The sequence below is a fragment of the Melozone crissalis genome, unplaced genomic scaffold (assembly GCF_028551555.1).
Source record: "Melozone crissalis strain CALT ecotype California unplaced genomic scaffold, PUWL_Pcris_2 ptg000018l_1, whole genome shotgun sequence".
Lineage (NCBI taxonomy): Eukaryota > Metazoa > Chordata > Aves > Passeriformes > Passerellidae > Melozone > Melozone crissalis.
In genome coordinates this window covers 40357084-40374753 of record NW_026535796.1, presented here as the reverse complement: position 1 = coordinate 40374753, position 17670 = coordinate 40357084, and the positions used below count along the sequence as shown (strand labels likewise).

Here is a 17670-nt window from a genome sequence, read left to right as displayed (position 1 = left end):
AACAGTAGGGTTTTTTTGGTGTTGCAACATACACACAAATGTATTTAAATGCAAGTAACAATTTCAGTCAGTTAAACTGCACTTCTAAAAGCACAGTTAACACACCAATGGTGGTTTTACTTCTCCAAACTAACAAAAAAAAACTCTTACAGACCAGTCTGTACTCTCTCTGGTCTAAGCCCATCACTCTTCCTGGACTTTCTCATGCTGCTTTGGCTGCAGGCTTGAGCCAAATTTCCTCCCTCATCTGACTCTGTGACAGTGCAGTGACTTAAACAGGACAGAGGCCCAGTCAGTGCTGGCACCTGACTATCCATACCTCTGACTGCTGGCATGCTTCCAGGAATGGTTGGGTCCCTGGCCAGTATTTTTTCCAAGCAATGTCTTTGTACATCCAAGCTGGAGGCTAGCACAGCTCAGTAATGGTACGCAGGAGGCAGTGAAAAAAAGGCCACTCTTTTGAAGGGGAAAGAATTTAGCTGCACCATGCTATGTCATGCCACTTCCCTGACACCTACAGAACAAGTCCTAATCAGTTTTATTTTCTGGTATGGATGCAGCCTGTATATTTCCACTTATCTGTAATTCCAATCTGTCCTTAAGGCTGGCAGAACTCTGTCCTTTAAAGCCACCCACGAAGCCACGTGATACTGCTGTATGATGGAGGCAATGTCACCAGCCCACTATGCCTGGACCATTCTGCTCAAGGTAGATCTACTCTCATGTCAAGTACACAACCAAGTCTAACCCTCTACTGCTCCCAAATTCAGCTGAAAGGAAAACTTGAGCACAGTCTTGCACTCATGGACTACTGACAGGAGGTTTAGGATTTCAGTGCAAGTATAGCTCTTTTGTCTGTCAAAAGGTGGGATTCTTTCCAAGCATTCAGCAGGGCTGCTTTGCTGTTTCTGGACATGACACAAGAATCCCACTGCAAAAACATTTTAACACTGGAGAAACTGTTATGTAAAAAAATCTTAATTTTTTTTTTATTGGAGTGACCATGTTTCAACTACATCAGGGGATCCTTCAGTGGTAATAAAGAACTTTCAGTTCATGCAGTAGTACTTTGCAAGGCCAGTGACATCTTAAACTGAAATATACACAATAATCACTGTGTTTTATTATATGCATTGTCAGCATGGATCAGTATTCTTGGTTTGGTATTTTAGGGTTATTGCGTCATTTTTTAAAGCTGTTTTAGCTGAAAAGAGAAATTTTCAGCCTGGGGCAAATAAGCAGATACAGCCTGTCAAGCTATGAACATCTGAAACCAAGACTATTAACAACTACTGGACTCAATGCCAGCACCTCTTACATTGAGTACTGGTAAACGGAGTCAGATTTCAGCTTCTCTCCTCTGAGGCTGCCAGGGACAGTTAGTCCAAGAGTAGGCTAGTAGAGCCACTGGATGAAATATAGCACGAGGCTCTTTAAAATCTAGTATCTGGGAGATGGAATAATCAGAAGTGGTTGTTACACCTTGTAATGAGTAAGTAAATCTCACAGTCCCCGCCAGATGTACACAGGAGCCATCGGTTACAAAGATGCAAAAACGTATTAATTTAATAATGTTAATTAATAAATAATTTAATCAGTTCAGTATTTCCATTTTCCCTTTTATTGTTTAATACTATGGTTTTTATATAATACTTACTTTCTCTGCAATAGCAATGCTTCTAAAAACAAGTGACAAAAGTTAGGGAATCAAGTATTTTCCAGTTTGAAAACAACTCCCATGTTCAGACTTTTTTATAGTCTTGATATAATACTGGTGGAAAGGCAGTAACTGGATGGACATTTTTGGAGGAGTTATGTGTGTACGATACATCCTGTGGTGTATGGTTGAGATACCTCAACAGAACAGGTGCAGTGCTTGGTGGGAAACACCTTCAAAAGTTTTACCAAAAATACTATGAAACCCTTAGGTAGTATTATTAATTTCTGGGATGACAACTGCATAGGCACCCTAAACCTGAGGTCTGGAATATAAACAATTACGAAGCAGAAAATCTCACCGATTTTAAATAGCAAAACTCAATCTCTCCACAGGAAACTGTAGAAACGGATACATGTGCATGCATTTTTTACATACATGTGTACAAACACACAAACATTTAATACTGGAGTGTGAATAATGGATTAACATAAGACACTTTATTTCATTGCTCTTTGATGTGACTTAATTAGACTGTGTGAACACTACTGCTGAGACATGGCATTGTGAATTGGCAACTTGTGTGTAAGGATAGAAGCAGTGGCATTCAAGAGCAACAAGTCAGAAATTACCGTAAATAAGAAATAGAGAGAAAAGTCATTTGAGTTATCTGTTGCAAGGAAATGAGGACAGCTTTAGAAACACCAGCTTGCCTCCGACATGTAACAGACTGAGCAGCTTAACTGAGATGAACAGGTCTGATGTGTTTTCAACCGTATCTCCCCCAACAACACTATCAATGCCTCTGAGAGGACAGTGTCTCCCTGGCAGCTGAAGGGACCAGATGAACGCGGCCCAGGCAAGGCAAGGTGAACCGGGCACATGGATGTACGGCCCCAGCAAGCTCGCCCACTCCTATCTTGCGACCAGCAAGCCCTTGCCAGGCACCTCCTGAGCTGCGAGAACCCTGCCGGCCGTGCGCCCTTCCAGCGATCACCGAGGCTGCTTTCACTTCAGTACAGGCGGCCTCTTCCACCTCCCAAGCGGCCACTACGCTCTCCGCCCGCTCCAGGCCCCGGCCGAGGGGAAGGCGGCACCAGGCGGGACCCCTGGTGCACCGGGGCCCGCGCCACCCGCGCCCCCGTGTTGTGGGCCCCTGAGCCCGGTGACCGGAGCGCACGGCCGCGGGCTGCAGGCGGGCCTGTCGGTGTGCGTGCCGCAGCCGCCGCCGCGAGTCCGCACCCACCGCCCGCGCCTCCCGTGCGGGACGGCAGGGACTCAACGGGCGGGCGGCCGGGGCTCTGCGGGAATCCCCCCGTCCCCGGCCGTGCCTCGCTGCTCCCTGCCCCGCCGCATCCCCCCGCGAGGATACCCCGCTTCCCATCCCGCTTCCGCATCCCCGCGCTAGGCTGGAGCCCGGCTCCCCCCCGGCCTCCGTTGCGAGTGGGTCAGCCCACGGCCGCTCCCCCTTCGAGTACGATGGAAGCCGCCCGTAAGGCGAGGAAGGGCGCCATGGCCCCTCCCTCAGGTGATTGCCAGCTCCAGTGGTCAATCAGCCCCGTCCCTTACCTCTCGGCAGCCCAGCGCCCGCCCTCCCGCGGGGGTCGGGGGTCAGCGGGAGAGGCGGGCGGGAATGTTTACAAACAAGATCGGGGAGTAGAGGGGCCGGGGGGAGGGCGGGGGGCGGAGCCGGCGGTTGGCGCAGCCGCCGAGCCAATGGGGGCGCGCGGCGCTCGGCGGAAGGGCGGGGGCGGCGCGCGGGGAACGTTCTCTGCCCGACGGCCGCCGGGGCTCCCGGGCGCGCGCGGCCAATGAGCGCCCAGCCCGGGGAGGGAGGGGGCGCGCGCGCCTGAGTAGGAGCCGCTCCCCGCGGCGCTCCCACCTCCTCCCCCCGCGGCGCCCAGCCTATCCCGGCCGCGCTCCGCTCCGCTCCCCGCTGTCGGGCGGGGAGGGCGGCCGGAGCCCGGGGGAGGGGAGGCGCAAGGACATGGGCTGGTTCTGAGCGCCTGGGGAGGGAAGCCGTCGTGCGTGTGCCTCCCTAGATTTTAATAACTGTTTGTTGTTGGGCGGTGTAGGTTTGGGGTTTTCTGCCCCAACCTCCGCCCCCACCTCCCACCCCGTCTTCCAAGAAGGCGGAGGGGAGAGCGGCAGACCCCAGCGCGCCTGCATGGCTCCTGTGCCCCGGAGCGCCCCTGGAAAATAGAAGCCGTCTCGGGCCAGGTGACATCCCCCCGCCGCCGCGCTCGCACTCACGGGAGCGGCAGGGGCGGGGGAGCCGCCCGTGAGGACATGGAGGGAGCCTCGGGGGAAGCAGAGCTGCCGCTCCTCACGGTGAAGCACGAGCTGAGGAACGGTGAGCGGGCGGGCCCGGGGGTCGCGCGGGGGCGGAGGGGCACGGGCGGCCCGCGCCAAGGAGGGCACGGCTGAGCAGGGAGCGAACGGAGTTGGTGGGGCCGGTGGGGAAATCTCAGTGGCAGGGGGGAAAAAGAGGATGAGCTGGAATATAAGGGCAGGAGCGCGTACGATGGGGGCGGGGAGGGGGCCTTCTCTTATTTCTGAGAAAAGTAGTTCACTTCGACTTCTGCTCCATGCCTGGCTTCCCTGTCCCACTTCCTGGTGGTATTTGACGCTTTTGAAGGAGATAAAGGGTAGCCACACTCTCTTATAAAGAGAGTTATTTTTGTGTAGGTTGTGTATGTTTGATCGACTTCTATAGCTATGCTGAGGGGGCGGTTTGTTCCAGTCCTAAATGAAGTCGTTTTATGTGACAGCTTTTCTCTGACCTCGGTGAAATGCCGGAATTGTAGGGAGGGGAATGTGCCAGCACGTAACCACGGAGTTATCTGGGTTTTCAGTCCAAGGATTTCTTGTAGCTCGGTAGTTACTTGACGACCCTCAGGATAAGTAGTTCAACATGTGAAATATGTATGACCTTTAAAGATTCAACAGAAATCCTCCGTTGTAGGTTGTTGTGTTGGGGAAGAGCTTTATTTCTTTTTAGTAGGGATTCTCTCCTTCTCAGAAGTTTCCAGGCAACTTGAACACTGCAGTAAATCTAAATTTTAACGTCAGTTTAGAAGAGCGCGTAAAACACAATCAGAACGTATATTCTCTGTATTGATTAACAATGAAGGTGCTGTTAAGTCGTGTCCTTCACTCCTTTTCTGTCATCATCTTTTTCTCCATGCTGAAGTGAGAGTGAGCACATGATGCCGTTCACTGCAAAAGTTTGGCAGGGCTGCTCGCCGGGTTAATGTATTGGACATTCTCGAGGGCCGATGCAAAGGCAGGTGCTGGTGCTGAGTCCCCTCGGTGCCGTGCTGTCCCTCGGCCCTGGGGTCGGGGAGCTGCCCCAGGGGAGCACGGCTATCACCGCTGCTTGGCGGGGTGAGGAGGAGGAGGGAAGGAAAAAAAAAAGAAAAAGGCGGTCTCTTGATAGCTACAGAAATCGAAGGGACTGTAGTTTCCCTCTTTCAAGGAGGAGCTGCTGGAAAACATAGTTGTCTCGATAGGTGTTGCTACGTTTAAGTGTGGAAAAGGTAAGGGGAAAGGAAATGGGATGCATTTATTCAATATATTTGCATAACTATGTCTCTTTTTACTATATTACTTTTATAAAGGTTGAGAACACGTATCCCTGAGGGGTTGTTATTTAAAGATAGTTTGAGGAATAAACAATGTAGCATAATAAGCCACTTCGATTTTAATCCAGATCACATATATAGCTGTATGAAGTACCAACTCTCATTTTTATTTTAAAAATTCTCAACCTTGTTTGTCTTCTAAGCTTCTGAAATTCAATTTAGTAGGAATAAGTTGCTACTCCCCTCCTTGTTCTCGTCTCCATATTCAGTTTAGAATACTCTGCTTTCTGAAAAATGCTTTCTAGCAATGACTTGTCTATTTCTGGAGCACCAGGGTGGAGGAGGGAGCTGCTCTGTCATGTACTCCTGGGAGACTCCTACTCCCGAAGGTGTCAATAGTGTCATTGCTATGCAAGACGTATGGAGATACTGGCTCGGGACTTCTCTGTACAGTGCACAGAGATACAATAATTTGAGGAGAAAAGTTGTGGTCAGCTTCTGTTGATACAGAAATACATAAAGGTATAGGATACTTTGGATGTTCAAAGGTTTTTTCGTACTGGGTCTGCTTGTGTGGATGCTTAGCTGCTGACTAGGGTCAGCCCACCACATCTTTAAAGCACATGCAGGATGATTATTTAATTTTGCTTCATTTTGGGAAAAAGAGTGAGAGGACAGGCAAAAACTAGAATTTGGAGCAAGCGGATCTTTGTTGTTCCTAAATATATTCTATATAATGAATATCCTTTATTGTGCAATTTGTTTAGATTCCAGCGTTTCCCTCAGCTCTGTGTTCTTTCTTTGATGCTGCTAGCTCCATGAGTAATTTAATAATTTAGAATTACAGATTGAAAGTAGCTGTCAGTTGGCAGATGAAAAAGAGGTTAGTCTCCAGAGTGCTTTGAAAGAATTTACTATTGTTGCAGAAATAGTGGCTTCTTTGAGAAGGGAGTATCTGTTCATATTTTGGAAGCAGTTACTTGAACCCCACGGTAACAAGCTGACTAATTCAAATCAGCTGAATGCAGGTAAACCCACAGTTACACTTTACATTTGCAATTACATGGTCTTGAGATTGCTTTAAAAGTGTTAAATGAGTTAGGGACAGGCTTTTATTATGGTCAAGTGAGTAAGTGAACATACTTTAGAATTTGAATTTAAGATAAAATGAGGATCTTAAAGAATGAAAAAGATGATTGTTGTTAGCTCCAAGCAAGTATGGAGGCATATGAAAATGCCTTAAGTTAGGGCATATGCAGTGCTGTTTCTGCGTAGACCAGCTGATTGTTAACCCTATCATACCACAGCTTGACTTCTCTTCAACTTTGAAATTACAGTGGTGGCTTTGATATGTAGGGTCAGGTTTAATTTTAGCTTTTTATCTCATAGACTTAGAGCCCTGAAATTCCTCTGTTGTATGACCAAATAGTAATTGCTGGAAAAACATCACTTGATAGGCATGTAGATTGGGTCTGTGATAGGGAAGGAACACTTGAGTGCCTCTGTGTGATAGCATGTGATGTGCTCTGTTACAAATACTGGGCACTGCTCTGTGTGTATATATATGATGTTTTGCAGATAGGACAGAGCAGTGACTTTTAGGACACATATAATTTAATAATGATATTCTTCTAATTGTATTTGTGAAGTTTTTTATTTTCCTAACACCCAACCATTTTTGTTCTTAATAGAAGGCTCATAATTCAGCCACTTCAGAATAGTCACTGTCTTACTTGTCTCACTTTGGGAAGGAAGATGCGTCTTTGGGGAAAGTGGAATCTCTTTTCAGGAAGTAGAAGCAAAAATATGCCAAAGTTGAAATAGTAGGAAGTGGTGACTCTCTCTGATTGTCACTGAATCTCTCCAGTGAAAATAATAAGAAAATGATGTTTTCTTTAGCATTTATTTCTGGAATCTTGTAAAGGGAAAGGTTTTATTTTTTGAGGGCTAACTTTTAGAGTTAAGGCAACTTTTTATCTTTTTGCAGACCTTAGAAAATACATATTGTTTGCACTAAAAAAAAAACATTGTTACATCGTAACATTTCTGTTGCTTGGTAATGCTTCAGAAAGGAGCAATGGCAAACATAAAGCCTATCAGAGGAAACATTGTACATGATAGAGAAGGATATGGAAAGGGAAGAAAAGGCTTGTGATATCAGAAGATAAAAAGGAAACAGAACAGTTAAGAGTGAGATTTCTTCCCCACCTCCTCTTGTTTCTGGAAAAAAGGATCAAAGGATCCTATACCTTAAGTGTGTGTGAGTGACTGGCAGGAGGTTGCCCATGCTTGTGAACTCCCTGCTTTGCCCAGGGAGAGGCAGAGATTCCCAAAAGTGGGATCGTGAAGGGAGCTTGAGACATTCTGTGAACATATGGGCAGTGGGGTCTGAATGCATTGTTTTGCTTTACAATAGCTAAGTCTTGTTCTTTTCCTTTTAGCAAGACTTTTGAAGAGAATGCTGGATTTGTTTTAATGTTATCACAATCTTTAGGCTAAAGAACTTGCTCTAGTTTGCGGTTTGCCAGGCATGCATGAGAAAAGGCACGTAGGGCCCAGAAGTTCATGTAGCAACAGCCTGCAGAACTCCAAAGGCACAAGAATTTGGAACTTCCCCTTGAGTCAAACTTATAATGCAGTATGAAACTGTAAAAAGCTTCAGAAAATAAATACGTGGATTATCTATAGTGTTTAATATTGCAAATTTTTGGTTATACCTTCCAAAATGGGATCTTCCATTGGAATGGATTTATTTGTAAACTAGAAGGTTCATGTTACATTCTAGGGAATTGTGAAAATTCCTATGACTAAAAAACATGATGGATCATGCACTGAATAGTGAATTCAGTCTTCACTGTGGAGGTACATCTGACACCTGTACAGTACTTTATTTTTTCTTTTTTTAAAAGGAAACTTTATGAGACTTAAAATATACTTTTAAAATAAAATTTTCTGTAAGACAGATTTTTTTTGTTTTTACTTACTTACAACATACAGATGTAATATCTTATTACATACTAAACAATATATTATATATAATAAAATAATAGTATAAAATATGTAAATAATAACAATTTTGTATATTGTTTAGGGATCAGTAGGTACTAATAGTTAGCTATTTCAAAGCTTGGATAGCTTTTGCTTCTACTTTTCTCTTTTGAGCACTAAAATATATGTTTTCTTGAATTGTGGGAACAACAAAGAGTGTTTTAAGTTTATTAATCATCTTTAATACCACTTCAATTTCTGGATTTTACTCTTTACGCAATCAATATTTTCTAAAAATTCATTGTAGTCTAGGAATTTATTGTTATTTATCTTCTGATAGCCTTGATTATGAGGAAGGACAGCTATTGATCTTTCCTGGGTTGTGTTTGTGGCTTTTTGTTTCTTTTTGTTGAGTGGGATTTTTTTGTTTGCTTGCTTTTCTCCCACCGGGCTTTGGAATCCAACAAACCTGGCTAAAATGATCTGTCCAAGGGTCTGGCACAACTGATCATTTTGCTGTCATTGTTTCAGTGATGTTCTGTAAAATGTGTAATGTAAATGAGGACTAATAGGTGCAGTCTTCATTGTCAGCCTGTTTATTAGCTCTGATCCAATGTATTCTAAATGTGATGGTTTAAAAGCTCATGCTTGATTCCACAAAACAGTCAGGAGTCTTACGTGCCATGTTAATACATCTTAGGATTTTATTCAGAAGGCAGTTGAAAGAACACTTGCTGAAATTCCTTAACCATATGACAAGGCTTGGGTATCTGAGGATGTTTCTCCAATATCTTTTTCATGTAAATATTTCTGTTGTAGCCCCATCATTACATAATTTGGTGTCTTATGGTAAACATGCTCTCTGTCTCCTCCCCCCTACAGAATCCCAACGACGAGGTGCAAGTTCTGCTGAGATTTCTTTGCTTCTGACTCAGCCTGTAGATAGGCAGACTGGTTTGTGAAAGACTCACGTTACATGCTGTCAGTTTATTTGGGTTTGTTTTGTTTTGGGATCTATTGTGGCTGTTTCCACTTCTCATTTTCCTGGACAGCTGTAAATATTTTATGCTGTCTTGGGTAGATGGTTATAAAAGCTTTACCTGGGAGAGGATAATTCTTAAGTTTTCTTGTTAAGGTCTGCGTAACCAAATATGTAAATACCTTCCATCAACATGTAAGTTATCAGTTGCTCTTTTTTTGTTGATAATTTCTATAAATTATTTAATTCATTACTAATGATAGGGAAAACTGAAGTTGATTCATGTCTTGTACTTAGATATAATTTTTTATTTGAGAGGATATGCAAAATCTTTAGATATCTGATTGTTTCAACTCTCTTCAGCATTAGATTATCTGTAGCAATTTTATTCATTAGCATCTTGTATAATTACTTTTTTTTTTTTGCAATTATGTGACGTAGAGTGTTGCTACACATTAAGTTTCTAGCTGACCATGGAGGTGCCTCAGGGTTCAATCTTGGTGACCTCATAGTGATTCAGCTCACAGTAATGATAAAACTCATGAAGTCAGCTCTGTAAGAGAAAAAGGGCTGCTGCTGAATGCAAATGGATCTTAACATGGAGCAGTTTCCTGTCCAGACTACCGAGTTTGTGTCATTAATCTCAGATGCCTGGACTTTTATATTTATTTCAGCTTTAAATATGCAAGTAGTATCTTTGGTGGGACAGTCTTCTATGTTCTGTTTTCATGATGGTAGTGACTGTTTCTTATTGTGTTTTCCACTGTATTTTTTATGCTTCTGAATTTCCACATACTGTATTCCATGCAGTGTACATGTATGCTGTTATACATACATGTAAATACACACATGTGTGTATACTATATTAGCTGGTACTTCAGAGGTCTTTGTCAAGTTTGGCTTCTAAGCCTTCTAGAATGGGATCAGCAGCTTTGTGAGAGCTTGAATTTTTTCCAAATATTTTTCAAATTTTAATTTTTTTTTCTCAGCTCAGGTGGTCTTACCCTTAAGCATCTAATGTTCTAGAGAATCTAGAGCAGTTACCAGCCCAGTTACCTCAACTGATACCCTGAAGTTCAGAGCAATGTGAACTGTATATTCTTTTCTTTCACATGAGTTCAGAACTCTGTGTGTGTTTTACTTTTGCTCTACATTCTTTCTTTTGCCTAAGAAAAATATTCTTAAGATATTATGGTTTTTAAATTCCACTTAAGGCTTGTAAGATAGTACCCTGAGCTGATTAAATGGTGCTCTTGTTCAATGACCTGGCACTTACTCGGTGGCAATGGTCTCTCAGATTACAAGGACTGCAGGGTACTTTTACTTTTACTTCCTTCACAAATAGTTCTTGTTGCTGTAACCAGTAACAAAGTATAACTCTATATAGCAGATAACAGATAGCATATGCATTTTCTTCAGTGTCTAATAAATAACAGTTGCATAGTTTCTGTTGCATGGTGTCAGGGTTTTTTTCCCCCCAGAAGGAGTGTGCACCCTCTCTCCACTCTGAGTAAGGCATTAATGTACAAGTTATAAAGCAACATCTGATCTTTGATGCTGTGACCTCAGTAGATCTGTTATGTGAGTGGGGATGGGCCATTCTTTGAAGTAACAGTTCAAGATCAAGTTGATACTGATACTAGACATTGCAACCTAATATTTGGAGTATTGCAGAATGTCTTCTAATTTTCCTTCTTGTTTTCTCTGTTCTTAAAATTGCCTGAGCTTCATTGTTCTGCTCAATGAAACAGAAGAATTGGTCTTATGTTGCAGGGACAAGTTTCAACTTTCAGCAGAGCTCAATCTAGTTCAGTAGAGGAAGCTCTAGCTTTATTTGTCTGCTTCAAGACCTGTATGCAGTGGGGTCCAGAAGCAGAGGACAGAGTACATTTTAACTTGAGAACAAACACTGTTGAAATGTTATTTCTCAAGATCTTAGAAGTGCAATTAAAAGCTTACAGAATCATTGCACAGTACCAGCTTGCACAGTTGTTAGTTCCCTTGAGGCCTTCTCGAAGTTCAGGTGTAGTGCAGATGGCAGTCATGTCTCTTACATCATCTGGAGATCCTGCATCAAGGAGAGCTGGATAGACAGTCTGGATAGACAGGCTGCCCTGTTTCCAGGGGACTGAAAATGACAGCTCTGGTCTTTGGGCACTGCTGTCCCTGCATGCAGAGGGAGGCTTGTCTTTGCAGTGGTAGTATTTCTGGATATTTCTTTTCTTCCTGCCTTCAGAGGTGATGATGGTGACTATTATCTCTGTTTTCTCTTTATTTTTATGGGGACTATGATGTCCTGGCCTTTCCATTTCCTATTTTTTTCTGAGTTGATGTGTTATCTCTTGCTGTAGTCCTCAGCTGCATATTCTCTTTAACCATGTTGGTTCAATGCTGATGGGTGTGGACTATAGTAGAATATTAGTAAATGCAGGATTCTTCTATTGTGCCAGTATGCAGTGAGCTAATCACCATTTCCAGCACAGTGATGTCTGTGAAGGTGTGAGAAGCCTTCCACTGTTCTGTCAGTCCTAGTAGTAGTAGTGGTCTCATTGCAACCCTTTAAAATCCTCAGTTTTGGAACAGTTTTGTAACTGCAGAGAGCATCCCTGGTGAAAGGTCTTCAAGAAATGGCCATTCAGGTTCCTGGGAGTGGTGAATAGAATAATTGATATTTTGAGATTTATGCTTCTGAAAGCAGGCTGAAGGAAATGTTGGAATGACAACTTTTATCCTGGAGAAACTGCACATCACCTCTGTTAGAGTGTCAAAGTGCTGCACCTGCTTCAGCAGATGAAGGCAAAGGACTGCTCTAGGGGAGTTATTAGAAAATGGCAGAAACAGGTTCTTCAGCCTGCTTTTTTTGCAGTAGGACTTCAGAGATGGACTGAACACTGCAACTGAGCCTCTTGGAGCAAAACCATTGCCATGTGGCAACATTGGGAGGAGCACTTTCTGGGAATTGTTCATCTTTTCTTACAGCTTTGAAGATTTTTTTTTCCTGTTTTTTAATGAAGGATAATTTTACTTCTTGCTTTATGGGGAGTAATTGCGAGAGAGTTTGTCTCATGTGTCCTGTCATACTTGTGTGTGTTATGCAGCATCCTTTAGCTGTCTTGTGGAATGGCTTTTTTCCTCAGTATAATGTAAAAAGAATGAGATGGGTCTTATTTTGCATTTACCACATGCTTATTTGTGGTGTCATTTTCTCCTTTTATTATTAAAATAATATTCCAGTAACCTTCAAGATTTTTTTAGGATAAGGCCATTAAGCATCCTGAGTGGAAGTAAAAATGGAATTAAGGGAAAAGTACAAAATTACAGCTCACATTGAAACAAGTACATAATAATTCAAACTAGATAGCACTCAGCTTTTTATTGTGTAGCCTCATGAAAGTGGGAAAGGTTTTACTAATATTATTGAATGTGAGTTTATGGTACAGTTTAGATGAATAGATTGAGTTTTAAGGCTTAATCTCATTTTAGGATTGAAGCCAGCACTGCAAATCTTCAGCATGTTACTGGAGAAGCAGCATTTCTCTGGGTTCCACTCTTCCTGTAACTTCCTTAATCCTACCATATTCAGTTCCAAGAATATGGAAGGATTAAGTGACTGTTTTACTTTGTAGAAGGGTGTTTAGTTGAAAAGCCTTCTGCTGACACTCTTAAAGGATGTGAGAGAACCTTTCTGGAGTAGTCCATTGTGGAAGATCCAAATCGGTGGATTTTGAAGTGAAAACTTTCTTCCCACCCTGAGTTCAGCGCTTACTTAGCTGGTGTCCGGAGAAGTTGTGTGTCCTGAATCTCTTCAGTGATGTTCACTCCTTCATTAAAAAATGGATACTGTAGCCCTGGTCTCTTTAGAATAGCCTGTGACGTCTGATGTCCCTGGCAGGAAAGATAGTGTTTTAAAAGTGTCAGTGTTGAGTAACATTTTCAGAACTTGTTAAGAAGAGTAATATGTAATATTAAATAGTAATATTAAACATGTAATATTAAATTTACCTTCTGTGACAGAACATGCCCTCATTGTATAGACACTAACTCAGTTTGTCTTACTTTCTATAACTCCTTTATTGGCACATGAGACCGGCCACCTCTCTGCTGTCTCCTTACTGCTGTGATGTAGCTCAAGCAGGAGTATTTGTTCTGTTTGCAGTCAGGAGCAGTACAGTGAGCTTCATTCAGCTCCTGTGGTGCATATTGACTCACTTGCTACTTGATGCTGCATCCTTAGTTGTGCTTATGAAGCTGCTCAGTAAAGTGGATCAGGGAACTGAACTTGCACATGAATTATCAAGCTTAGTTACTTTATTGTCTTGCTGCTTTTTGGCCTGGATCATTTCATGAGGGCTTTTGCTGAATGGTTTGTAGTCATGTTGATGCAAATGGATGCATAATAGTATGACAGGAATCCAAGATGGAAAAAATGGCAACTGCATAAGGCTTTCTTATAGGAGCTTAGGAAAAAAAATAAAGGTAAACAATAAACCAACCCTGCACAATCCCTTTTTTCAAACAGAGGTTTTCACATCCCTGCTTAGAAAAATGTATGTTAGACAAAATAAATACCCAAAGTGCTATAGATTTTTATAAACATAGAACCTCCTGCTTCCAGATTGTGCAACAAATGACACAACTTTGTAGCAGCTTAGATTTTTTCCATACTTATAAGTTATGTAGCCTTAAGGTAATTTGTACTTGGTACTAATGGAGAGTCTTTAACAATCCTGTGTTAAATGCATGAACAGCTGTTGGAGCTCTGTTTGTCATTCCATACATTCCATTCCTATGTAATCCAAAAAGAGTAAAATCCAAAAATAAAAAGGAGTATTCAGGGTGCTAGGGCTAAGAGATAGTCCAGTTCCACCTTGTCTGTAATCTCCAATCACATAGTTACAGACAGCAATCAGGCTATTTTCAGAGGTGCCCAGTGGTACACTGGAAGATGGTGTATACAGAATAGATGGGCTTCAATTGCTGTTCTGGGATTTTATACCTTTGGGTACACTGATGGCAGCAAGAAAATTGCTTTCCCTTGCTTTTCAAGTTGACTATAGTATGAAATTGGGATGTCTTCTTAGCACTGCTTTTTTAATTCAACTGCTAACTTGATTTTACTGGGGCTGTAGTAAGATGTCAGTGTTCTTTTGGTGTACTACATATCTGACGTGATTTTTTCTTTTTTCCCTTCAGCAAATTTGACAGGCCATGCAGAGAAAGTTGGCATTGAAAACTTTGAGCTCCTGAAAGTTCTTGGAACAGGGGGTAAGATGCACTATTTTTAAGTTAAATGTTGGAAGCATTACTCTTATGTATGATTTTGTTTTCGTGCTGAGGTTTTGGTAATTGGAACATTCTTTAGGAAGATGCCACTTTTGTATTGCATAGCAGATTTTTTTCAATTTTTATTTTCACAGATATGCAAAATTGGAGGTCACATGCTGCAACACAGCGCTTTTTTTGGAAAAAAGAAAACATATGGTTGAAAATTTGTGACAATTTAATATAGTTTGTGAAAAACTTCATCTGTGTTAAGACATGGTTTTGATAATTATGTTGAGTTTACAGACTGTGTTTGGGGGTAAAAAACCCAGTAATTTTGATACATTATTAAATAAGATGCTCCATTTTTTAACTAACCTGTTTTAGGGTTGCTGTTGGCTCCATAACTCTGTCCTAGTCAGATCCTAGTATTTTTTTAAGATTAATAATGTTCATTGTTGTGTTGTGGGTTTCAGCACAATGTTGGAGATTTCGAAGATGTTGTAGGATTACTGACTGTAATGAAAAAAAACTTTGTTTCTGTTTGCTAAAGGGATACAGAGCCCCATATACAGACAAGACTAATGGTTTTATTCTTTTTAGGGTGTTTATGCTTTTTTATTTTTTGGTCAGTATTAAGTTAGATGTATTGTTGAGTAGATGGGGATAATCATGAATGTGGACTGTCATCAAGGTCTGCCAGAGTTTTATGCTGGTTAAATGATATTAAATTTTTGGGTATTATTAGCCATGAATAGCTGGCAGCGAAGCTGTAATTCAGATGGATTCTTTTAGAAATTAATTGAGCAGTTAAATCACTTGAGAGGATATTTTTCTGTTTCTGAAGTAAAGTTTTTAGAGTTTAAATTTAACTGGCTAAAAAGTTGAAACCTTGCTGTTAAATTTAAATAGTTAGATGTAGATACAAGGAAGCATTATTATTCATAGATAAATGTTGCATATTCCTAGGTAGAAGCAATTTTCTGAAATGGTCAGTGTGGATCTGAGAGGGGTTGACAAAAATGAAATTATAAACAATTATGAATTTATGTGAGGGTGTCTTTCTGTCCTGTTGGTGGAAACATGGGCTGGATTTGTAAATTTTTTGAATTTTATTACATTTGCCATTGCTCTGAGATCACGCTAGTGTTACAATTCTTGCATTTGGGGCACAAAGTAAATTTGTGATTTCATAAGGGTCAGTCTTCAAGTTCAGACCAGTAGTGGCCTGACTTCCTCTTGTCTTTAGTCAGTACCTCTGAAATAACCTTACTGTTAAACTGTTGGCAGTCACTCATTGCTACCTCTCATGCCCTCTTTTCTTTGTGAACAGATTGGCCAAATTTTTCTTGGCCTGGAATACTCTTAACCATAGCAGGTAATAGTTAGGCTTGCAGTGCAAAGCTATTCTATTCATTCAGGTTAACAGGATGATTTTTGAGGGACCCCTTTCAGAAAAGGCTACTTCAGTGGGTTGACAAGGGGGTTGACTCTGTGTTTTTGTGTGAAGTAAAAAAAAGAAGTTGAGTAAGCATGCCTGTCTGACTTCATCCTGCTCTAGCAGACTTGCTGCTCCAGAAATGTCTTTTGTCTAAGATAATCTAATCTTTGTCTAATATAAAGGATTCCTCAAGCTTTAGGAATCCAAGGATTCCTTGGGTATCCTGGAATGGCATTTGTAGGAGGAGTAGTTGGTGTTTGTTGTGGTGTTTGGTTTTTTGGTAGGTTTTTTTTTTTTTTCCCCCACTTTTTTGATATGCAGTTTTGCTCATAGCCTGAGGTTTTTTGCTTCAGAAGTCTAGACTGTCAGGGCAGTCGAGAAGCTTTGTTCAGTCTCAAGCCTATGATAGCTAAGACTCAGGCACTAGATGTGTCAGAGGTTGCTGCTTGCTAATTACCGAATTTTATTAAATGCCAGTGACCTGATCAGAATGAAACTAGTTCCTTTTGCTTTTGGTAAGTGACCATCTGTCAGCTGGCAACGTTTGCTGCCACATGGAGTTGCTGAAAACAGGAATCTGAGGAGGTCAGACCTCCAAGAGGTCCCTTAATTGCTTGGGCCAAGACACAGTCAGTTATACCTGCATCACCCCTGGTGGTGATTCATTCTGAAAAGCCTCAGTAGCAGAGATTCTGCAACCTTCCTAAGATGTTTTGCTGATGAAGTTTTATTTCCTAACTTGAGAAACATTCTGGTCATTGCTATAAGCAAATAGAGACAAGCCACCTTTACTCTGGCAGTGAAAGCTTTATCCTGGTGTGAGCTTTTAGGTCACATAACTAATGCTCAATAAAAATGTGATGCTGTTTTAAAATGCTTCACTGTGGAGTTATGCAGCATGCCGTGTTTTCAAACCAATACTTAATTGATCTAATGCAAAGGAGAATGTGTTGAAACCTCACAGTGACATTAAGTGATGACTGTAGATACTGTTGAAGCTAATTGCAATATTTTAAGTACAACATTCTGCCATGAAGCAACTGGAATAACCACAGAAGATACTTAAAACATGTTAAATTAAATGATACTTTGCTTAAGGATATGTAACTGTGGTAGTTTCTTACAGACTCAGAGGTGATTCTTTTCAGGTAACAGCAGTGAAGGTTTATTTAAATCTTCATTTTTAAGCTTTATATTTTAAAAATACAAACATTTAAGATTATTAGTAATAGTATCTGTGTATGCTGAATTTTCTCCCGTGGAAGCCATTTTTTGTCATAACTTTTTTCATGCTGGGGCTTAGCATAATTTCATACTTACTATTTTCTTTATTTGAATTGCTTTCTTACATTCTTTTGTCTGCTTTCTTCTAATATATACACTCAATTGGAAGCATGCTTGTTATATTTTGCTTTTTGGTATAAAATTGTATCATGCATAAAATTGTATCATATATGCTTTCTTCTTTTGACCTGAGTCTCAGTGGGAAGACAAGAAAGCAAAAGTCTGAGTTGGATCCTTTTATGTTGTGTTAGGGGGTAGTAATACAATAAACTGATTCATTGAAGAAATCAGTAGCACTTTACATCAGTAAAATGAAAGACATGACACTGTTAATGAAGCTATTAATAGTGTACTTGTTGCTTTGGGAACAAACTCTTACTGGCTTGACTTCTGACTGGCCCATGTTCTAGTCAGTGTACTGAGTAGTATATTGAAATGGGATAAATCCTTTTCTCTTTCTGTTACTGTTATAGCC

The 17670-nt window shown here is 41.4% G+C and overlaps 2 protein-coding genes across 3 annotated transcripts in view; one reads left to right on the top strand and one right to left on the bottom strand.

Annotated features, from left to right (window-relative positions):
• The window catches only part of DGLUCY (D-glutamate cyclase), a 48537-nt gene extending 45224 nt beyond the window's left edge, over positions 1–3313 (bottom strand). For both annotated transcript variants that reach the window (XM_054275966.1, XM_054275967.1), the window contains exon 1: positions 3227–3313. The gene's annotated coding sequence lies outside the window, so the exon portion shown is untranslated. The remainder of the gene's footprint in view (positions 1–3226) is intronic.
• Positions 3314–3461: 148 nt separating this feature from the next.
• Positions 3462–17670, top strand: part of RPS6KA5 (ribosomal protein S6 kinase A5) — a 67183-nt gene continuing 52974 nt past the window's right edge. Inside the window, exons 1-2 of the mRNA XM_054275214.1 lie at positions 3462–4010; positions 14402–14473. Of these exons, the coding sequence (XP_054131189.1) occupies positions 3947–4010; positions 14402–14473 (136 nt within the window). The 5' untranslated portion in view covers positions 3462–3946. The remainder of the gene's footprint in view (positions 4011–14401; positions 14474–17670) is intronic.